The sequence below is a fragment of the Heterocephalus glaber genome, unplaced genomic scaffold (assembly GCF_053883595.1).
Source record: "Heterocephalus glaber isolate CG9 unplaced genomic scaffold, H.glaber_assembly_v1.0 deba00000122, whole genome shotgun sequence".
Classification (NCBI taxonomy): domain Eukaryota; kingdom Metazoa; phylum Chordata; class Mammalia; order Rodentia; family Bathyergidae; genus Heterocephalus; species Heterocephalus glaber.
This window is the reverse complement of record NW_028258138.1, coordinates 45,819,766-45,845,214: the sequence shown is the minus strand read 5'-3', so window position 1 is coordinate 45,845,214 and position 25,449 is coordinate 45,819,766. Positions and strand designations below refer to the sequence as shown.

General features: G+C 33.7%; 1 protein-coding gene across 1 annotated transcript in view; it reads right to left on the bottom strand.

Moving 5' to 3' along the window:
- Epha6 (EPH receptor A6) overlaps positions 1–25,449 on the bottom strand; it is a 916,320-nt gene that overhangs the window by 112,032 nt on the left and 778,839 nt on the right. The window contains 1 exon segment of the mRNA XM_021238833.2: positions 22,812–23,021. Within this exon segment, the coding sequence (XP_021094492.1) occupies positions 22,812–23,021 (210 nt within the window).

Here is a 25,449-nt window from a genome sequence, read left to right as displayed (position 1 = left end):
GGAAGCGGGAGGGGTAGGGGAAAAGAAAGAAGGGAATGGAATTACTATGAGAAAAAGAAAAAATGGAAACAAAGTCTTTGTAGATAGGGAGGGGTGGAGGGGTTGAAAGGAGGGCAGGGGAATGGGGAAAAAAGAATCAAGATGGATTATGTAAAGGTGCAAATTTCCAATGATGAATGTCATTATATTGTATACTTTAATTGTACCAATAAAATAAATTTTAAAAATTAAAAAACAATAAATGCGAGGAAGCTAGATCTTTTAACATTTTTAATATGCTGACATGTTTTAAATTCTAATGAAAAGCATGTACTTAACCTTGTCAATCTAATTTTTTTCAGAATATTATAAAATATTATGAACATATTAACATGACATAAAGACTAATGATCATCCATGTGCTCACCTTGGCTTTACAAAAAGAGTATTTCTAATACAGTTAATGGCTTCCTCTTCTGATCTTATTCTTCCCCTGATTACCACCCCTCGATGCTTCCTACTCTGAATATGGTATTTATCATACTTATGCTTTCCTTTCTGTATTTCCCCTAAGAGTTGTCTGGAGGTAGAAGAGCTGGAGTCTTTATACTACCAAATTTGCTAGTTATTGGTGACTTGTAAATTTCAAATTGCTTCCTAGCACTGTCTGCCTGCAGTCTTTTTGGAGTGTCCTGACAAGGTCTTGAGTGCTGACTGTTGGAGGAAATGCATACTGGGACATAAAAGTGATAAAGGGAGATAAGAATTATGGACAGCATATTGTCAGTGTCTTCTGCATGCCCCATCATATGGATGCACATTATCTGTTTTCTTGGTGAATATTTATTTCAGTTTTTAACAACAGATGCTAAGGGCATTCCACAAAAGTAGACATTTTTAAATATTCCCTGAAGATGTATTTTATTTTGAGATTTAAGAAATAGTGCAAGTCTCACAAAATTCTTTTTTATGGAAAATCAGCTGAAGGGTGGAGACTGTTTATTCTGGATTGCCAGAGATGAACTGAGCTGGGAGAGGAGGCAGGATATGTTGATATAGAATGTGGCTTGTCTGGGCAGTGTAGATATAAATGCTGCAGGTGAGAGTTCTTGTTGCAGTTAGGGACAGAGCCTGTGACCTGACCTCCTAGAAGGTCAGAGCCTGTGACTTCTTCTTACCAAAAAAGAATCTATTTCTCAGAGTGCTTTGTTATCTTCCTTTCTTAATCCTTTATTATCTTGTTTAATGTTTAAAACATGTGTTTTACATTTACTGTCTTTTTGTTACATGTTAAATTAATATTTATTAAAAGAAAATTTTAAGTGAGAAATCAGGAAATAATTGCATATAGGGACAGTCTAGTTGCCTAAGCCCAAAACAAGAGAGGCTTGATGTTCATTCTTCCTTCCTTGTCCCTCTTTTTTCTTTAATCCCTCGATGCAAGTTTTGAGCAACAGATAGTCTCTAAGACTAAATCATCCATAAAAGATGCTTCTGATATCTCAGCACATATGAGGTAAAGAGAGAGTTTTTCACTAACAGAGTGAAATACTTTTTACAAATTTGCTCATCATGCAGTGTGTATCCCAAGACTACAAGGACATGCAAAAGAGAAATTCAAATGTGTAACCTTCAAAGAGGGTGCATTCATGAAAGAGCAAAAGGAAATTCAGAAGTTTGTGATTGGGAAGTAATGCTTCAGAAGGGCTCCTAGAAGAAGGGCAACTTTAATGTTAGGATACTTTCACTCAAATATTAGAATTTTACTTTAAGGACCTGATATAAGAATAAATGACTGATACTGACAGACAACAATGATCACAGAAAAAGCAAACTAGCCAGGCCCGATGGTGCAAGTCTCTAATACCAGTACTCTGGGAGGCTGAGGCAGGAAGATTGGAACTGCAAACTTCACCTGGGAAACTTAATGACTTAGTAAGACCCTGACTCAAAATAAAAAAATATTGTTCAGTGAGAAGGCCCTGGGTTCAATCCTCAGTATTGCAAAAGCAAACAAACAAAAACACAAATTGATCTGCTTTCAATTCAGATTTTACAACTTGTCCGTATTTTAATTCTTAAAGAATTCGCTACGTGAACGTAATTTCTCCTAGGTTTTTAAGTCTAGATATCTGAATAATTTGATTATTCTACTTGAAAATTAGAATATTTTTACCATAAAAATCAGTTTTATAACCTATAGTGTCTCAGGGGTAATGGTCCACCCATCAAATGTTCTTTTTTTTGGCGGGGGGGGGGGATACCAAGGATCGAACTCAGGACCTTGTGCTTTCGAGGCAGGCAGCAGAACCATCAAATGATCTATAATGTGTTCTACAATGTGTCTTGAGTGTTCCAAGTCAGGAAAGAAACTCTCAAATCATGTTAATATCTTAAGATGAACATGGGAATGTTAGATACCTCCTGATATTAGAAGGCCTAGTGTTAGCTACAATTCTTTTTGTTCTAAAATTCTTTTGATAATGTTATACACAATATATATGAAAGTATAGTATATAGTTTGTGAGGACTCAGAAGGAGACTAGTGGTACTAGTGGTACTAGTGGCACAAAAAAAATAGATATTATTTCTGGATTTACAACAACACCAGGATACTAATATTTTCCTTTTTATTTTCTTGAGAAAGGGTCTTGCTTTATAGTGTAGGCGGTCCTTGAACTCACTATATAGCCCAGGCTGGTCTAGAACTCCTGGTAATCCTTCTGCCTCAGTCCCCCAAGTGGTGAGATTACAGGAATGCTCCACCATGCCCAGCTCCATTTCTTTATAGGAAGTAATTTACCTTAGAAATACAGTGAAAAAGACAGAATCTAGAACGTACCTTGTCCAAACATATTGATAAAAAGTAAAATACAGAAAAGAGTCAAGCAGTTAGACTAACATAAGTCTGATTACAAGCTTTTTACTTAAAGAAATTGGGGTGTAGTACCTCTCTTTTTTCTGTATGTTGAACAGATATATGGTTAATTCAATCATCTATTTTGTTTTATTTTTATAATATAGGTTCAAGGTCTTTTGAGTAATTCCTTTATAATCCTAATGATTCCAGAATTGAGAAATACTTTTCAGGTAATGTCATCTATCTATACCTATCCTGGTTAACCCTCTCTGACTATGACAGTTAAGATTCTGGGCCCAGTAAAGACAAATCAGGTATTGTACACCTTATAAAATGTTTTGTTTATGGGGCATATTTCTGTCAGAATGTGCCACATCATTTATATTTTTCTCATTCTTGCTTGTATATCTCTTGTAAACTGTGGCCTGTTTCATTTATCCTCTCTTCTATCTTGCATTGTTCCAGGAAAGCTAAATCAAGCTACACACAACAAGGGATGAGAGATTTTGCAATCTGGATCTAGCACCTATCAAAGCACAAAGTTAGGGTTCATCTGCACTTAATCTCCTGTCTATATGAATAGCAAGATGACTATAATTTAGGGATTACTGGGAAAAGGTGAATTTAAAAAAATTATTAGAAATTACATTGGTAGAAATGTGGCCCTGATTAACCTCAACAATTGAAAGGTAGAAAACTAGTAAAAATGAACATATAGTGATATTTTAAAAATCAAGAGAACAGCGCAAAATATCAAAGGTGTATAATGAAGGGTATTACAAATAATTGTTATAATCTTCTTCCTGTCAATATATTACAAGTTTTCAAGATTAAGATTTTTTTTGAAGGAATATTTAGCCAGAAAAAAATTAAAAGTTCTACTTTGTTCATGAGACTTCTTTATTTTCCTCTGCTAAGGGATAAGAAAACTTACCATTATACAAATAGTTTCCCACATGATCTTATGTGCTAAAATGTCTCATAGTTTTCTAGGACATTTCCAATACTAACAAATTGAAACTGTAGTAGAAAGCTTTTACTTGAGCAAAAGTGCTCTCAATTCTGTGGTTATGTAGCCTGAAGTATAAACTGAAGTATGCAACATTAATTTAGAATTACTTTATTTACAACTTATTTATATATAATCATCTTCATGTCTGATAAATCAATTGGGAAATATGTCCATAAATTTGTGAGGATATATTCATAAACTAAGTTCCACTTCATTTGCAAAATAATGTCTGCATTTGCTTTTATCATCTCTAGTAATTTTCCCAATACATGAAAATCCACAAGGATCGCTTAATATTCTCTTCAGCCTTAATTGTTTCTGCCTTCATTAATTATGGCTTCATCAGGCAGTTGTGTTACTTATTCACTTTCCCCTTATAAATATCATGAGTTATAAGGTAAAGCAAATTAGATTTAAGCTACTGAACCCATGTCTATAGACTCATTGCCTCTGTTCTCTTTCTAAATCATGGTTGCACTTCTGCTCTATGGGATATATTCATGGCCTCACAGTGTTCTCAAAAACTCTAAATCTCATTCCTATGCAAGAAAATTTAGCCTTTGGAATTAAAATTAGTGCTGAAAACTTCAGGTTTTATTTTCCTTTCTATGGAAATTTTTCTCTAATTTGTTTATTCCACCTATTTGCTCTAAACACACACTTTCTTCATTTAACAATTCCTTTTTCTGATTTTACATTTGTTCATTTCATAAGAATTATGTTTCAAATTAGACCTTACATTTAATAGATACAACCACTGACTAAATCAATTTAAAGCCTACTATTGAAATTCCAATTTAAACCTGGGAAACTTCTCAGTTAAATATTAATGGTCAATTTCCTTTTCTCCTTCCTAAGCTTTATTATTGTGTAAAGTTCAGGGATAACTTTAAAAATCCATGTTTATCAGTATTCATTAAAACATACATGTCTAACTCAGACAATTTTGTATTATGAGAAACAAATCTTGGATTTGCAGAAAGATTCCCAAATTCATCATGATCCTTTGATAAGCATTGTTTCATAATGATTTCATAAAGGTTTTTAATATGATTTTATATATTTTTTTCTCAGCACGCATAGTTTTCAATCAAAGGATACTAAGAGTATTGTAGTTTGTATCATTGAGTGTGAGAACAGACTTTACTTTAGAAACAAGAGGCCAAGTAGAAGTCAAAACTCATATCCATAAGGCTCACTAGAGTTCACACAAGACCTATTGATTTCCAGTACCTTGGAACTCCCCTCAGTATTAGAGATATTAAATATTCAATGGCATAATTTAAAATATATTTATGATTCAGATAAAATCAGTACCTGAGGGCAACTTGAATGACTTTGCTATCTGAAAAAGTTGTTTGCATTTGGTCACCGGGTTAGAGTTATATCATAGTTTAAAGTATTTTTACAAAATTTTACAGGAATTCAATAAATGCCAGAGAAGGAGCATACACTTTTTTATTGGTTAATTTGGAGAGAAGGGGTCATCACAGTGTACTTTAAAGAGAAAAAACTTGCAAGAAAGGAGCAAAGGAGAGAATAATAATTCCATCAAATGAAAAAACTTAATATGAAGACTAACATTTTTACTACTATGAAGCATGTTTTACACTAAAATTTTTTTGTTATTAGGAATTGAACACAAAATATGTGGGCTAGATGGAGTAATGTACTAAAAAATCAAGAAAAAAATATTAAACTTTCTTGTGTAGTATGTTCTAACATTAGTGGAACCTGACAAGGTTTAACTTCCCATCACCTACTCCCCTCTCTGTCTCTCCTATCTTTTTCCTACTTCATTGGCAAATCTTTCATCTGCTTCTAACTTCTGTTATTTAATGATGTACAATTCTGGAGAAGGAAATAATTAGATGTGTGTCTAGATTATATTAGCACAATTAATCATGATTGGAGTACTTAGATAACCTGTTTTACAATTGCCTGGTTGTTTATTAAGAACTCAGATTTCCAGATCATAATCTGCTGCTTTTCTCTCAGACTTACTAAATGAAAATAAAGTTTTGGGGCTGAAACTGGGAATCTACATTTTCACCAGTTCTTAAGGTGTTAGTCTCAATAGTAGCCACAATCTGCACTTTAGGTTATTATCTTGGTTCTTGGGACATTTCTATAGAGTGAACTGATTTTACTGATTCTATTCAAGATGTGGTAACTGAAGCACAAGGACTTTAAATTAATGATTCATGTTGTTCGCCGAATTATGGCCAAACTGAGATTAAAATCAGAGCTCCAAGTTTATAACCCACTACTTTCTGTACTATATTATGTCTACAGTGTTTTCTCCATTGCTTAATGGGTGCATATTTACAATGGGCTATTGTAATGCCTTGATTATGAAACCTGGAAATGGTGGGTGGAGATGGGGGAACAATAACTTTCTCCCTTCTTTGTTAATTGTCACTGTACATAAGTACCCAACTTGGTCCAATTGAATATATGGTTTTCTCTTTGTAGCAATTACTTTAAAAAGCAAATGTACTTTCACCTTAATGAAGAACTACAGCCTGAAATCTTTGCTTTAAAAAATCCGATGCTTTAGAAAAATATATGCATCATAAACATTTAAATTAAAAAGAGATTTTACGGGCCGGGGATTTAGCTTAGTGGTTTTGCCGCCTGCTGTGCAAGCTCAAGGACCCGAGTTCGATCCCTGGTACCCTCCCCCCCAAAAAGAGATTTTACTTCCCTTCCCTTAAACAGATTTTACTTTTATACTGTATGTTAAAAGAAACTTAAAGTACTGCAAGGAACAAGGTAATGATTCAGTTTCTATAAAAAGAAGAGATTACGGATCAGAATGTGTTAGGACCTAAATTATGCAATATATACAGGCAAGAATAATCTAGGAAACATTACCTTTACATAAAATTCATTTAGCAGCTACCTATTTGTGGCACATATTATACACTGATTAAGATAATGGTTAAACAACTGAATAATGTGTATGCACTATATAAAAATACTATTTCTATTACAAGGTTAAGAAGAAAAACTAGGTACAGTGTAACTTTGTGTGTTTATGTTAATGTAAATAAGGCAAAATCCAAATATATGAAAATACTGATGGACCTACATGAATTCTGAGCTGCTCCTTATAGAGAATAAGAAACCCAAGAAAGTCTAGGAAAAGTTCCATGTATTCATCTTTCAGTGGTCTTCTTTTGGTTTCTGGTAATAGACTATGGTTGCATATGTTTGATTTATGTGAACTGGGTTGGTAAGTAGCCACTATACACCAGTTAAAGGACTACCAACAGAGAAAATATAGTATTCAGGGGAAAAGGTACTTATTTCTTAACAAGGATACTGATAAATTTTATAATATTTGAAATCCAACTTATATCTGTAGAGAGTACACTTCAAGATTCTGTAGTGTTTCTCTGGCTTTGGATCTCCAAATTCTTATTTATAGGCCTGGAAAAACTTTTGACTGTGGGGCTTAATGGTAGGCCCTGTGATGACAATGAAGAATAGGTATTAAGTTTAAAACTCTGGAAGAATCCGAAGTTTCTTGGAATTGTCCCTGGAATTTCATTTTAAAAAATTATCATAATAATGTTCACTGTTTTAGTCTTCTTAGCTTTCATTTAAAAATAAATATTTCCCAGTGAAATGACCACAAGACATTTCTTTTGCTACAGAAGTTGCATTAAAACAAACAAATAAGCATGTTTTTAGTCACTTACTAGTACCAAGGAGAATAAATTTTAAGTATACTGGTCAGAAGATATTTTGGAATGCTTCCAGGAGCTATTTCTCTATTTTTTATGAAATATAATTTTCTTTTTTTATCATAAAAATGAATACTGAACATTGAATATCATAAAAGTGAATATTGAAAAACTTCAATAAGCAAAATTTAAAATATTTTGTGATGTGTTTGGATTTATAATATATATTACCAAAGATTAAGAATTCATGCTTTATTTTACAACCTTCAGAGACTTTCTACCACTGCTATCAGTGGACTTTCTGGAAAGATTTTAGAAGTGAGCAATGGAAAGAAATTTGTATATGATAGAAGAATGAAGAGGGAAGTATTAGGTAGTAGAGGCAGGGAAGGAGAAGGAAGAGGAGGAGGAAGATTTGATTGTAAGACAGACAATTTTCCTTACCATTACCATTATTGCAATGGGATAGTTTTCCATAGAATAATCATGTTACTGTGTACATCACTAAATTACTTTGGGCCTTGCTTTGCTCATCTGTTAAAAAAAAAAAGACATTAACCCCCCCCCCCATTCATCTATCTTTTTAATCTACCTATCCTCTCTCTTTCCAGGCAGAGCTACTGCCACAAGATATGCTAAGTATCTCCATCACTCTCCATGTTTTCCATTTACACCAGATTATATCAAGAACCACGATTTCCTATTTAGGGTTGTGCAAAAAGATCTCTTTGCTAAATTTCTCCTTGTCTTCTATAAAATATATTTAATATATCTGACAGAGTGAGCTCTTACAACACAATTATGTTACATCATCTATTGCTTAAAATTTTTCCAATGGTTTCCCTTATAGTCAGAATTTGGATACCTTTCCATGACCTTTCAGTTCCTGCAAGATTTGGCTCCTGTTCTCATTTCCTTATCACTCTTCTTTACCTCTCAGTGTGTCAACCATTCTGGCCTCATTCTTAGTTCTAAAATTTGCCAAGCTTGTTTCTTCTTTATGATTTTTATTTGTTATTTCCTTATTTTAGAAAATTCTGGCTTCAAATTTTTTTTGGCTGTACTCTTATAATCTTAGGTCTCATTGCAAATGTCATCGAATTAAAGAAGAATTTCTTGGCCACACCTTCCAAGGCAGCTACTCATTTTATTATTTTAGAATTATATACAGCAAATACTTATCACATGATGAAAAATTTAAAAGACTTAAAATGATCTTTATTTTTACCACACTGAAAATGGTCAACTCAAGAAAAGCTTCTTTGCTGAAATACATCCAATGCTCAGAACAGTATTTGATACATAGTAGGCATTAAATATATACTTGTTATATAAAACTTCAGACTGTAATTAAATTATTTAATAGAATGATTATTTAATGTCTGTCTTCTCCCAAGAAGCACTTTTGCCCCAAGTTTAATGGTATGTATTTATAAGTTGCAAGCTGATGTTCTGATTCATATCATCAAATATGTGAAATGATGTCAATCAAGCTAATTTACATAGTCCTCCTCCTTTTTCTGGCAAAACACCCCCCAAAAACTAAAGCGCTACAGTCACGTCAAATTTCACATGCAAAATATCATACTAAATGGTCAAAAACTGACATCCTTCACACTAAAATCAGGAAGAAGACAAGGATGTCCGCTATCACCACTCCTGCTCAATATAGTTTTGGAAACATTTGCCACAGCAATTATACAAGAGAAAGAAATAAAAGGAATAAAGACAGAAAAGCAAGAAGTCAAATTGTCATTATTTGCAGATGACAGGATACTATATATAGAAGACCCTGAGAACTCCACCAAAAGTCTTCTAGACTTAATAACCAAATTCAGTAAAGTAGCTGGATATGAGGTCAATACACAAAAATCAATAGCTTTTCTGTACACAAAAAACAGACTCACTGAGAGAGAAATGGGGCAATCCATTCCTTTCACAATAGCATCAAAAAAATTGAAATACCTAGGAATCAACCTAACAAAAGAAATCAAAGACCTCTACTCTGAAAACTATAGCACTCTGAAAAAAGATTGAAGAGGGTATCAGAAAATGCAAAGACATCCTTTGCTCCTGGGTAGGAAGAATCCACATAGTGAAAATGGCCATACTTCCAAAGCTGCTATATAGAGTCAATGCAATCCCAATTGAAATCCCAGCAGCATACTTCACAGACCTGGAGAAAACAATCCAAAAATTCATTTGGAAAAAGAAGAGACCTAGAATAGCAAAAGCAATACTAGACAATAAAGACAAGGTAGGGGGTATCACAAGCCCCAACTGGAAACTATACTACAAAGCTACTGTGATAAAATCAGCATAGTACTGGCAAAGAAACTGACCTGAGGACCAGTGGAACAGATTAGAAGATGCAGAAACAACTCCACACACACTCAGCCACCTCATCTTTGACAAAGGAGCCAAATACCTTCACTGGAGGAAAGGTAGCCTCTTTAATAAATAGTGCTGGAAAAATTGGATTTCAACTTACCAGAGATTAAAACTACACCTATATCTCTCACCCTGCACTAAACTAAAATCAAAATGGATTAAAGATCTAAATATTAAAACAGAAACACTAATCCAGCTGGAAGAGAGGTTAGGTAGAACTCTTGAAGACATTGGGGTAGGAAAAGATTTTATGAACAAGACCTCATTTGCCCGTGAACTAGCACAAACAATCAGCAAGTGGGACCTCTTCTTACTAAAAAGCTTCTGCACAGCAAGAGAAACCGCCAACAGTGTGAAGAGACAACCCACAATGTGGGAAAAATTTTCACCAGCTGTCCCTCAGACAAAGGTCTACTATCTAGAATCTATAAAGAAGTTAAACAAATCAGACCTCCCAAATTTAAAGACCCAATCCAAAAATGGGCATCTGAAATGAACAGACATTTCTCAGACAAAGAAGTAGAAATAGAAAATAAACATATGAAAAAATGTTCAACCTCTCTAGTCATTTGAGAGATGCAAATGAAAACAACACTGAGATTCCACCTCACCCCAGAAAGAATGGCTGCTATCATGAAATCAACCAATAACAAATGCTGGGTGGGGCGGGGGGGGGTGCTGTGGGGAAAGAGGAACCCTACTCCCCTGCTGGTGGGAGTGTAGATTGGTGCAACTACTGTGGAAATCAGTATGGAGACACCTCAAAGAACTAGGATTGGAAATCTCATTTGACCTAGCTATTCCCCTGCTGGATATCTTCCCCAAAGAATTAAAAGAATCATACCACAGTGATATATGTGCACCCATGTTCATAGCCGCACAATTTGTGATAGCTAAAACTTGGAAGTAACCTAATAGCCCATCAACTGGAGACTGCTTAAAGAAAATATCATTTTAAAAAATAAAATGGAGTACTACTCAGTCATAAAGAATGAGAAACTAGAGACATTTATAGCTAAATGGATGCACATTGAGGCGATACTCTTAAGTGAAATAAATAGGACACACGTATAAATACTGAATAGTTTCTCTTGTGTGAGAAACTGAAAGTGTAAATAAGGACTAAAAGGTATAATAGATAATGTGAAGTAGGAAGAAAAGGGGCAAAGGGGAAGGGGAAGTGGGAGGGGTAGGGGAAAAGAAAGAAGGAAATGGAATTAATATGAGAAAAAGAAAAAATGGAAACAAAGTCTTTGTAGATAAGGGAGGGATGGAGGGTTTGAAGGGAGGGCAGGGGAATTTGGAAAAAATAAGAACCAAGATGGATTATGTAAAGGTGCAAACTTGCAGTGATGAATGTCATTATATTGTATTCCTTAAATGTACCAATAAAATTAATTAAAAAAAATTTCACAGGCAAAAAGGGATCAAGAGATGGAGAAAGTGAGGAGGGAGGAAAGGGAAAGGGGATGAAAAAATGGTAATTAAGATATGTTATGTCCATGTACCAAGTCCACAGTAGGAGCTATACACTGCAAACATGTACTAATAAAATTAAAAAGAAAAAGTATTTTTAACTATAGATGACATTTTGTAAATTAGATCTCAGAACTTATTCATCTTGTCCAACTGAAACTTGGTACTCTTTGACCAAAATCTTCTCATTTCTCCCTCCACCACCCCTGGTAACCCCACCATTCTACTCTTTGCTTCTATGAGGTCCATTGCTTCTAATTTCATATAAAAATGAGACCATGAAATATATTTCTTTCCGTGTCTGGATTACTTCACTTAGCACAATATCCTCCTTGTTTATTCATATTGTCACAATTGGCAAATTTTCTTTTTTAAAGCTGAGTATTATTCATATATATATATATATATATATATGCATACATGCACACAAGATTTTCTCTTCCTATTAATTTGTCAATTAACATTTATGTTGTTTCTATATCTTGGCCAATTTGAATAATGCTTCAATGAGCATAGGAGTTTAGATGACTCTCTTAGATGCTAATTTCATTTCTTTTGGATATGTACCCAAAATTGGATTGCTGGGTCATATGCAGTTTTGCTTTTAATTTTATGAGAATTCTCCATATTATTTTCCATAATAAGTGCACTGATTTATAGTATTATAAACAGTGTGTTTGAGTTGCCTTTTCTCCACATCCTCACCATATCATTTACCTTTTCGATAACAGACATAATAATATGTGTGAGGTGACACAATAGTTTTTATTTATATTTCTCTGATGACTCGTGATGTTGAATGCCTTCTCCTATATTTGCTTGTCATTTTTAAAAATCAGGCTTTTTCTTTGCTATTGCCTTTATTACTTAGTTATTCGATATTAACCCTGTAATAGATATATAGTTGTATTATTTCCCATTTCATAGGTTGCCTTTTCATTTTGTTGGCTGTGTCCTTAGTCATACAGAGTTTAGTTTGATGCAGTCCTACTTGTCTATTTCTCTTTTTGTTGTGATGTGTGTATTTTTATATCCATTGTCCAATTCAGTGCTTAAATAACATTAAGAAAGACACATGAAATGAATGAAATTGTGATGATTGAGTCCTCAAATTAACTGCATAAATATAGGCTCCTTATATAATACAATTTGTACTAGAATGGGGATACTTTGCCTGAGCTCTTCATTTAAAAATTTGTCTATTTAAGCAAATAAATACATGAAAAAATGTTCAACATCACTGGTCATTCAAGAGATGCAAATGAAAACAACGCTGAGTTTCCACTTCACTCCAGAAAGAATGGCTGCTATCATGAAATCAACCAATAACAAATGCTGTCGTGGGGCTGTGGGGAAAGAGGAACCCTGCTCCACTGCTGGTGGGAGTGTAGACTGGTGCAACCACTGTGGAAATCAGTATGGAGATACCTCAAAGAACTAGGACTGGAAGTCCCATTTGACCCTGCTATTCCACTGCTGGGGATCTTCCCCAAAGAATTAAAAGAATCATACCACAGCGATACATGTGCACCCATGTTCATAGCAGCGCAGTTTGTAATAGCTAAAACTTGGAAACAGCCCAAATGCCCATCAACTGGAGACTGGATAAAGAAAATGTGGTTTTGTTCTAAAATGGAGTACTACTCAGCCATAAAAAATGAGAAATTAGAGACATTAATAGCTAAGTGGATGCACATTGAGGCAATACTCTTAAGTGAAATAAATAGGACACACATGTAAATACCGAATAGTTTCTCTGGTGTGAGAAACTGAAAATGTAAATAAGGACTAAATGTATAATACGTCATGTGAAATAGGAAGAAAAAGGGCAAAAGGGAAGGAAGTGGGAGGGCTAGGGGAAAGGCTAGAAGGGAATGGGATTAATATGAGAAACTGGAAAAATAGGAACAAAATCTTTGTAAATAGGGAGGACTGGAGGGGTTGAAGGGAGGGCTGGGCAAGGGTGAAAAATAAGAACCAAGAGAGACTATGTAAAGGTGCAAATTTCCAATGATGAATGTCATTATATTGTATACCTAAAATGTACCAATGATTAGAATAAATAATCGATAATGTAAAATAGGAAGAAAAGGTCCAAAGGGGTAGGGGTAGTGGGAGGGGCAGGGGAAAGGAAAGAAGGGAAAGGAAAAAATGCTGAGAAATGGAAAAAATGGAAATAAAGTCTTTGTAAATAGGGAAGGGTGGAGGGTGTGAAGGGAGGGCTAGGAATGGGGAAAAAATAAGAACCAAGATGCATTATATAAAGGTACAATTCCCAATGAGAAATGTAATTGTGTTGTATACCTACAATGTACCAATAAAAGAATTTAATACAAAGAAATTGTCTATTTATATTATCTGTTAATATTGTTTTTCTTTTTTGTGATTCCATATCAGTTAGACTGTCAGTTGATACAGCTCACAGAGGGCCCAACTCTCAGAGGCTTAACTAAGGAAGAAATTTCATTAAGTTTCCAATATGAAACTGAAGTTTTCTTTTTATTTTTTTGGTATTGATACAGAAACTGAACAATTTCATCAGAGTCAGATTCTTCTGCTCTTCCAGCTTGGACATTCTCAGTATTGAGCTTGTCTCCTAAAGCTTGTTCCTGAATGACTGGCAAGATGGTTGTTCTCAAACCAAATGTTATCTTCTTCCAAAACCCTACTCTAGAAATAAGCAAAAAATGAAAGGGCAACTACTAGAAAGCTTTCCATTAAAACCTATTTCTAGTGGACCTCTGTTTGAAATTTCCCAATAATTTCTCACTTCACTCCCCTTTATATTTAAGTGACCAGTCAAAGTATAAAACAAGTATCAAAAGTGAATGGTATACACATAACTGACAAATAAACTATGATTTGTTACTTGGCTCTGAACTCATTGCAGAAGAATTTCAATACCTCATTAGCAAGCAAGAAGTGCCAAGAGAGGTTGGATGTGCAGTTAACAGGGTCTTGCCACAAAAAGCAAAACTAACTGATAATGTTTGAATTTATTTGACATTGATGCTAAGTTCTTTACAATGGGAATAAGGTAGCTTTGGCATCCAGCTTTCATGTGATTTATTACAGCTTTCTTTCCAGTTTTTGATTGTCAAAGGAAAAAAGGATTAATGTGACATTAAAGTTAAAACTGGCAATAAAGCATTGGTACTGACTTTGTTCCATCATTTGGTACCTTTGAAACTGTAGGTCTAAGGTAAGCAGGTTTGTGTACATTCCCTTTCTTTGTCTTTTTTGGGCACAAGAAAGTAGGCCACTGAGTACTGTGCTCTCTGCTTGCTGGGTGCATGCTGATCATTCTTTCCTAGTAAATCAGTTAAGTGTGAGTTTGTTCTACAATAATTGGGATCCAGGAGAGTAACTTTGAATTGAACAGTGTTGGAAGCTGCTAACACAAAAACAAATAGCACTTAGTATTCCTGTTGTTCTTAATTACCAGAGTGTATGGTAGCTATCTTGAGAACTTTGTGGTATTTGATTATTCCTCATTAATTACCATTTAGGATTGAAGGAGTAGGTACATTTTAGATGAGTAAAACTATTAAAATATTGTGCATGCTGTGATTTTTTATGACCAACTGTCTCAAATCTTACCCATGTTGTAGACAGCCTTTTGTGCTTAAAGCATTGGGTACAATGCTTCCAGAGATTTAAATCATAATTTTTGCCTCTGCTTGTGAATTTACTTTTTATTGCAAATTTTTCATATTTTTTACATTATATTAGGGTTGTTTTAGGATTACTCATTAGGTGGATTGTGATTAACAGTAATATCAGAGGAGAAACAAATTTAATTTTATGGAAGACAATGTTCTTATAGTTTCAACCACTTTCTACCTGTTTCTACCTGATACTACTCACAAAATATACAGTAGTATACTACTGTAGGTATTAGAAAGATTTCAGAAATATAAAGATAAATGTCATGTTCCTCATGGCTTTAGAGAAATCTAAGAAGATACATTATCTTAGGACAAAACAAAACAACATTACATTTAGAACATGAGACAGAATGGGACATGGTGGTACATACCAGTAATGCCAGCACTCAGGGAGGCTAAAATTGGAGAATTGCCAAGTTTGGGTCCCACTTGCCAAGTTTGGGTCTCACTAACTTAGTGAAACCCTATCTCAAAATATAAAACATGCAAAAGATGGGGATGTAGCTCTGTGGTGGAGCACTGCTGGTACCACCAAAAAAGCAAAACAAACAAATAAACAAACAAAAACCCCAAATAAAATAGAGCACTGAACAGATAGGAAAATTAATTTCTCAGCATTATCTTGCCTAAATGCCTTCCCAGGTCTAAGGTCTTAGAGTTCTTCTCTTTAAAATATCTATTAGCATAACAAAGGCTTACATTTATGAAGTTTATTATTATTTATTTATTCTTCTTCTTCTACTAGTGCTTTGCCCTAATAATAGAGACATTTTTCACCCAAGCATGGTTTATCTTCTTAATATTTGGTATGACTGAGTTAGATGGTCTCATTTTTAAAATTTTTGATGGAACTATCCTTTCGTTTAGTCCTTTTCTCCTCTGTGTATGCTGATCTTCAAATTTTTTCCCTTTATTTTCTATCTTTCTGTTTTCCAACAAAGAGCTCTGTAATCACAAACTGCTGTTTCCTATAAATCTCAGAGATGAGGGCTTTTCAAGAAATTCTTTCTCTCCTCCTCCCCCTCCTCCCCTCCCCTCCCCTTCCCCCTCCTCTCCCTCCCCTCCCCCCTCCTTCTCCTTATTTTTGGTACTGGGAAAAGAATCCAGAGTCTCAATATGCAAGAAAAGCATTCTACTACTGAGTATATTCCATCCCAGTTTAAATAGCAATTTCTTGTGTTAATATATTGATTTATATTTCCATCTTTTGCTTAATATCTATCATTGTCAATTTACTCAAGTAGTATATTTACTTTATAAGGGTTTTATGAGCATTATGGTTTGGATCTTACATGTTCCACAAAAGATCATAAATTAAAAGCTTGATCTCCAGCAGATGGCGCTATTGCAAGGTAGTAAAAACTGGGAGATGGGGCCTACTTGGAATAAGTAGGACTTTGGATATGTTCCTTGGAAGGGTAAATCCCCCCCCCCCCCCGTTTCTGCAATGAGGCAAGGTGCTATGTTCTACCACATGCTCCCTGCCTAAATGATAGAGATTTTTTCCCCAAGCATGGCTTATCTTCCTAAGTTTAGATGGTCTCATCTTCAAAATTGTTGTTGGAACTATCCTTTTGTATGATGTCTGTGTCACTCTGGGGCCAGAAGCAATGGGGCTAAATGAACGTGAACTGAAATCACCAAGCCAAAATAAACCATTCTTTCTTTAAGTTGATATTCTCAGGTATTTTGGTCACAGTGATGATAATCCAACCAACACAATGCCCTTCTGATATCATTGTCCAATATAACTACCACTACGATTTTGATTCATCATTCATATTTTTTCTCCATCTCTCTGTCTGTTTCTCTCTGTCTGTCTCTGCACCCCCCTTCTCTCTTTCTCTCTCCCAGGGCTTTGCACATATTAGGCAATCACTCTACCTAGCCCTCTAGCCTACATGTGATCCAAGCTTGTGTCCATACCTGGTGTTTATACCTCAAGCAGGTATTGGAGAAGACACTTACTCTACATTTAGCACATGTTCTTTCTGGCTTGGTATAAATCTTTCTTGTCCTTTCATCTCCACTGTTATGGATACTCTCCGGCCTTTCACCTCAAATGTGTGGAGGCCATCAGTTTCTGAGAATATAGCCTTTATATCTCAGTTAAGAATTTCCTTTACTAAAACTGCATATTGGAAACATTAAATAAGAACCCTTAAAATTTCTTTCATGAATTAGCCTATCAAGCACTGGCTTGTTCAAGAGTATTTTTTTCTTTTAAATTAGGAAGCCTAGATTTGGCACATCTATTTCTTCTTCTTCAGCTAATTATAATGGTCTATATATTCGAGTAAATGTGATTTGACTGATACTGTAGTTTCTACTGAGAACTCTAAGAGCTATTTTTTGTAGAGTCATTATGTTATTTTCCCCAAATAAGGTAGCTCCATTCTTGAGGATGACTTTGATTCATCCAACATGGATTTTATAATTTTTCACTCTTCCAAGGTTTATCTACTCATCACCTTTTTAATTCAGTATGAAATTGTGTAACTTTTCACATTATATCATTCTGATAACATTGTTATTTTTCTCATTTTTAATACTTATGTTGCTGAATTTAGTTTATTTAACAGAAATCACCATTTACTTTACTTGTACTTTTCAGTAAATTTTGTATAGGAGCCTGTCCTTATATTCTATTTATATAGGTCTATGTAGCTTTTTATAGGTCAGCAGGTTTCATGGTTTTCTTTCTGAGGGTCTGCTTTTGTACTCAAAGCAATTATACTCCTTTGTTTTTAGCTTGGCTAAGCTTTAAAGAAAAAATTGAAGTACAAGTCATTCTTCAGCTTGGCCTGGCTGAACTAGGCTGGCTTTAGAATAAGATGCATCTTACCACATATTGTATCTTAGCATAGTGTCTGCTCCACAATGAATGTCTTGATGAATAGAAAATCCTGTGGTAGGATTTCAAAGGATAAAGTTTTATTCTTCAAAATCTAACACATTAAAAACATTTTTCAGTATTTTTTTATCCAGTGCACTGTATAGTATCTAATTTTAGAAGCCATGCCTTCAATTGATACATTTGATTTTTCTCATATTTTGTTTAGAATAGGGGAGGTTAAATGTTAGAGTTCAGAAGGGGTCTCATGAATGCAAAATTAATTATTTTAAGATTATAACAGAATGGTGATTATACAGATATGTGCTTTCAGTGAGGAGGCTCTGTGTATAAAATTCATGCTTGAATGGAATTCCTCCTACCAAAGAAAAAAATCAAAATTGCCTTGGATAACACAACATGAACATAATAAAAATGAAATTCAAATAATCATATAATTTTAGCAGATACAATAAAATGATTCTTCCATTTTATTTTAATCTTCAAAATACAAGAAGGGAGTTACTCATAATAATTTTGAAAAAATTGGAACACTATCCTTATATTTTAAATAAAACATCTCTTAAAACAGATGGGTGTGAGTTATAATATATCTTTTAATGTCCTTTTTAGGTAAATAGAACCTTGTTTCCATAATTGAGAGCAAAGAGGCTTAGTACTTTTAATGTTAGTATAAAATGGGGTTACTTAGCAATATTCAAATGAGCTAGAGTCTCTCTTTTGGAACTAGTTATAAAACAGTAGTTCATGTGAGTGTGTCAGGTTCAGGAAAAGGAAGTAATTTCTTAGCAGCTAAATTTTAACAAGACAGGACACTGTGTAATTAAATGAAAACAACCCAAACTGTCGGTAAATTTTGTGCAGATTAATTTAATCAAATCACACTAATTATACATGTACTGTTAGGTGTAGATCATAATCATTCACTAATTTTTCCTAAGTGCCTGATAAGCTCTTCATAGAATTGGCCATAAAAGCAAAGTCTCAGTTCTCATCTGAAATCATATCTTTGTGTATTTTTTCCATTCTCCTTTTGGTTCATAATGCACATTTCTTAGTATTCAACCCATTACCTGTTTCAAAAGGTCCCTTTGCAAATGCTTGATGTATTTCAGCACCAGCTTACATGCCTCACCTGAAAAATCTGCTACTGAAATCAAGATGTTAAAAATGGACCTTTAAAAATTAGGATTTTAAAAGTTAAATTCTTTCTCTAGCTCTCCCACACTGACAGTGGAAACTTTTCTGGGCCCAAGGAGTCTTCAACAGAACCAGGTTTTCAACATTTTTTGAGCACTTTGGTGGGTCAAAACCTGGATAAAAGGACATATGCATAGTTTCTAGCTTTTGTCTTACACCTTCTATAGACTAGCATCCTTCTGTGCTTTCTAGAGGGGTTACTAGGTACTCTCCCACTTTAGCCAAATTGTGAATAAACTCATTCCCCCTTTCTTATGGGCTTTTCTCTTACTGTTGATGATGAGCAGGAGAATGAACCCAGACAGTTGGGACTACATCAAGGCCTCTGGTAATATTATTACTATATTTCCTTTTATGTGATGTCTTCTCATTCTTCACAGCCTCCCTTCTTTCCAAACCTATTCCAATGTAGATTATAACACTTATAAATAATGAGGAAATAGAAATTATATTAACATAACAAGAAATTATATGATCATTCATGATAAAAGATATGTCCCAAGACAGATTTACACAGTTAAAACTTTAAAAATTTGAATCAAACTTTCTTTTGATATGTCAAAGTAATTTACTCTTTAAAGTTGTTTTTATGTAAACATTTTAAAGAAATCATTTTCAGATAAATGCCTATTCACATTTTATTCCGCAGTGTTTGTTCAAACTGAAGTATATCCACTAGGCAATAAAATTTTCTGGCTGTCTCATTCCCTTTAACTGGAAATACAAAAAGTTTTTGGAAACTAAGTACATTTATAAAAAAAGTTTTATAGAAAGTTTCAACAGAATGCCAATGCTCAATGGCATTATCTTGATAACTTTGAGATAGATTATCTATGATCTTTTGTTATAATTTTGCTTGTATTCTAATACTTTTAACAGGGATTCTGTGTCTTGACTAATAGCATCTCTATTCAAATAGTTGTTTGATCTAGAAATATTAATGTCATCTTTAAAGCCTCTTTGCCTTATAGTTTATATCTAATTACTTACTGAATCTTGTAAATTGTGTATTCATAATGATTTTCAGTTCTCTCCTCTTCTCTTTAACCTAATTGTCACTACCCTAATTAAAGTAATATGGCCTTTTGGTCTCCAGTATGTAATAATGCTTAATTAGCCTGCTACCACGCTGCCTTGTCCTTCAATCTTTCCTGTCTTTACATTATTGTCAATAATATATTCTAGGATATGCATCTATTATTGTTATTTCTCTATTTGAATAAATTGATGTATGCCTCTTAGTCACTATAGAAAAACCTTCAAATTCCTTGTAATATCACTCAAGTACCTGCGCAATTATTTCTAAAATACTCAGCCCTTTCAAACTATCCACATTTCCATCAATCTCCTCATTTACTGCCCCGCATTTCTGTGTCTTCTCTCTTTCCTCATTTGCATGGCCTTTTCTCCAACCACCTTTACTAAATTTTTAGATTTGATTCATATTTTATGTTTCTGTGAAACTTTCTTCAGCCCTTTCTTTGGTATTTCCGTACATTTTTATCAGACCTTTAGGACAATACTCAATGCACTGAGTTGCAAGAAAGCATGTCTGTCTATGTGTCAAAGCATAAACTCCTTGAAGGCAACATTTTGCTATGTTATATATGGAATATTCATGTTCACTATAAAATGAAGCAATCAGGGGCCAGGGATGTAGCTCAGTAGCACTGCACCTACCTGGCAAATGCAAGGTCCTGAGTTCGACCCCCGGTACCAAAAAATAAATAAATAAAATGAAGCAATCAATGTATATTTTGTTCCCCAAAATTCTCTGAGCAGTAAGATAATTCTGAGACTTTTATAAAATAACTAGATCATACTAATTGCCACTTAGTTGAAACTTCTTAAATTCAGAGATATTTTTAATAAAGATATAATCCATGGTTTTTCAAAGTTACTTTTTGGAGTATAAATATTCTGGTAACCTAATTTTTTATTTAATTATGTAGTCTGATCTAAATTTAAAACAGCACTATTAGAGACTCCACAGCCCTGTTACCACATAAGAGAAAAAGTCTAGCTGGATATCAAAATTGATTTTAAAAAACCTGTGTAGAGCATATATCAAACTTGGGTTACTAATTTAATTAGTATCATAAATCTAGTTACTGTATTCCTATTTTAAAAGCAGTCAAAATAGTATTTAGTTAAGTGGCTTCAAATGTACCTATATAGGCCTGTAGTGAAAAGAGTCTATTAGTTGTCTCATTTTATTCTTTAGATATATTGCATGTGGTACAATATTTATGAACATTACCTTTTATAACTCTTATATGATAATTTAAAATATTTTCTAGGGCTGGAAAATATGTTTAATATAAAATTTTATATATATTTTTCTAGAACTCCAAAATCATTCAAGTTATATACCTATAAAAATAAAAGAGAAAAAAATAAAGACCTTAAAATGAAAAACAATTATGATATTTTCCAATTAAAAGATGGAGTTGAAAATATAATTTTTCCTAAAATAAACAATTTATTTTCATACTTGATAGACTTATGAAGCTTTTTATTTAACTTGAAAAATCAGTAGGTACTGCTACCTTACGTATCAATTCAGGACTTAATTTATTTTCCTTAGAACCATATTGACAAATTAATATAGAGAATTTCTACAAAGCAAACATAGCAAAGGAATAAAATATTTCACTCATAATATTAAGCTCGAATCCATTCTGGAGTAATTGAATATGGTAAAGTTAAAAAAGCTCATAGAAAAATGAAATAAAAGGGAATTAAATAATGGAGTTGCATGTTTTAAAATAAAGTGTAAAGTTAGAGAAAGAAAATAGATTAAAAACATCTTAAATAGTTGTAGTGACTTATTTTTCTTTGAAGCTGATTGTCAAATGAGTCAATGGCAGAGAATTTTAAGAAGCAACAAACCACATTATAATCTTACAAACTTGTAGTTTTAACATACCTGAACAGAGACATTGAGACTCAATAAAACAACAGCAAAGAGATCAACAGGTTGAATTTGCTTTGAATCATTCAAAAATAAACTATTTGTGGGTAAAATTGATATCATATAATTTATTGGTGACAGTTTGGTTCTAAAGTTTTAGCCTTTTGTTCCCGCTCAAATTTTCCCTAAGTATCATTTGAAGAAAGATTTAGACAGCCTTCTTATGTGTCAAAGAATCTTGCATTGTTCATTTTCAAGTATGCTTGCATCATTCCTAACAATAGAAAAGTCACTGTCATTTCCTAACCACTGCTTCCTTACTATTCTTGAGTTATCAATTGGTTGCTTTATTGGCCTATGATGAGCTCTAATTATTGAAGCATCAAAAATATCTCAGGCAAAGACAGATTTGTACAGGGAGTAGTCATGACAAGGATCTCAAGAATAATGTTAAAGTTCTGGCATATTACAAAGAAAAGAGTCAGATATAAGATTTTTTTTAAAGTAGGTCCTTAGCTATAGCAGATGCCTCTTAGTTGAATACTTATGTGAATTTAGGAAACTGATAAATGAGAGCAGAAAATTGAGAAAGCAAAAGCAGAATTACTCTAATAACATTCAAAATTATAAAAATAAGCAGACCAGGGATTTAGCTCAGTGGTTCCACCACCTGCCACGCAAGAGCAAGGTCCCAAGTTCAATCCCTAGTACTGAAGAAAAAAAAAAAAAAAGCAAACTACCTTGGACAAAAACATGTAAACTTACAGTTGTTGTATAAGCAGCTTCTGGATCATCTTCCAGCACTCGAGAGAGACCAAAATCAGAAACTTTGCAAACTAAATTGCTGTTCACCAATATATTCCTAGCTGCTAGGTCTCGATGAACATAACCCATATCTGATAGGTACTTCATGCCTGATGCAATGCCTCGGAGCATGCCGACCAACTGGATGACTGTGAAGTGGCCATCATGTTTCTGCAAGAGAAGCAAAATTGTTTAAATTGATTGCTTTTAAAGCAGTGTGCATGTGTGCATATGTGTATGCTAAATAAACCTCTTGGATTTATTTTACTAGTCCAATGAGGATAAGCATCATGTTTGGTGACCATTGATTTTGTTCATAAAGCAATATAAGAATTTTATATCTAATGAATGAAAAGGGAAAAAGTCTAGCTGAAACGATAAGGAAGAACTAAACAAAGGATAGCAGAGAACCAAACAAAATTCCAATGATCTTAAAAACTTGTGGTAATGAGGGAACTAAAGTCAAAATAATGTGAAAGCAAAGGCTATGAGAAAATAGAGTGTGGTTTTTTGGCTGTGGGCTTTGAACCAGCGCACAGGTGGTCAGAAGGGCAGGAAAGCCTATTACTGGATGAAACCTGTGTGGTAACTATAAATTCTATGAAAAAATGGCAGAGCAGGTCATTCAGGAAAAAGAAAAAGTGATACCATAACTAAGAAAAAAATTGAGGAAAGCAGCAGCAAAAATAAAAACATATACAAACAAACAGAAAGTAACTAGATTTTTATTTTTAATTTTAGGAGACAAAAAGAAAGGAATTGACAATTTACTGAAAATAAGACTGCTCTAACTCCTGGTTGGGAAGATTAAATTAAATGATGTATTATGAATAATGTGCCAGGCTAAGTAAGGCTATGTAATAGTCAATTACATCTTATTCCCTCCACCTTGATTTAAAAACAATGTAGATTTTACAAATGAGTTAAAATAGAATCTAACTGTCATCTATGCAAGATGCATTCACCAACCCAAGCAGATACAAATAGTATCCTTAAAATTAGAGAAAACTAAAATAAAAATGTTTAAGTTTGAAAAATAATGCACGTTGTTCTACTTAGTTATTTGTAGACTGCTGTCTTTAAATGGAATTATAGGGAAACATTAAAAATTCTAATTTTTATTTATCAGAAAAATTAAGAATAATAAATTCCTAGTAAGAGATTATAGGGGTATATTATTTTATATGATATAGAAGCACAAATAAAAGTATTTTAAAATCTTTCCAATTCAAAGCAGTTTTCACAGACATTTGATTTAAAGTTTCAGTGAATCTGTAATCCTAGCATTCATAGAGGCTGAGGCAGGAGGATCACAAATTTGAGCCCAGCCTGTGCAACTTAGTTACTTAGCAAGATCCTGTCTCAAAAACAAATTAAAAAGGCTAGGAATGTAGCTCAGTGTGAAGTACCTGAGTTCATTCCCCAGTATCAAAAGTAAAATAAAACAATATGCCACAGTGTAGCCTAACACAGGGATGATCTGATAGTATCTGTCGTAGTGATTTTGCCTCCTATACAGTCATGATTCATTGGCCAGTTAAATGAATGAACCTATGTACTACAAATGAAACAAACTTTGTCTTACGTATCAATTTATCTCCCTAACAGTTCTTAGATAATATCTCCTACCTCAAGTGCAGAGTAAAGAACTCTCTCTTAAGAGGCACTCTTACAGCCAGAGTATCCATTTAAGCAGGCTCTTCCATATAATTAATGTACAAATGATAACCTAGCAGAGAAAATCTTTGATGTTATTAGCTCTTTATGTTTTGAATCCATCTTCTTAGACAGTACACTATTAAATGAAATCTGCCTCTTTTATCATATACTCTACCCTCCACCTACCTCCTCTCTATTTGGAAACTCACAACTTCTGAGAATTGAGAGCATAAATTATTTTGGCCTAGAAAGGACTTCACTAAATTTGAAAAGGCTATCTCTCTTATCGCTTAAAAACTGCAGTTGCTTCCTATCACAGTTATTCTCAAGCAGGATTTCTAAGTAGTAGGAAATGTTGACAGACCACGTGAAAGCTACAGCATGCCTCAGTTTCCTTATCTGCACAGGAGCATAGTCATTTAACTTAGAATTGTAGGGAGAATTTCATATAAAACACAGCATAGCTCCTAAATTATTCTAATAATTATTATTTATTAAATCCTGTGATTATTACATAAAATTTTTATAATTTTATTGAGTCAGAAAATTCTCTTGGTTTCCTGAAAAATGAAGTGTCAACATAAGCTTCTGTGTACATGAAGAGAAACATAAGACCAGGTTGAAAATTAATTTCCTATCTATTTTGAGGGTGTACAAGCATCAAATACTGTTAACAGCTTTATCAAGACAAAATTCCCATGCTATTCACTTTATTCTCTTGAGGTATACAATTTATTTTTTAGTGTATTAGCAAGTTATGCGACTAACATCAAAATTCATTTTAGAACTTTTTCTCACCTCCAAAAGAAATCCTACATTTACTAGCAATCACTCTACTTCACCCCAAAGTCCCCCCAGCCACAGAAAAACACTAATCTTTCTACCTAAAATTTTGCCTATTCTTAATAATTCCTATAAGTAAAAAACATGTTGTGTTTTT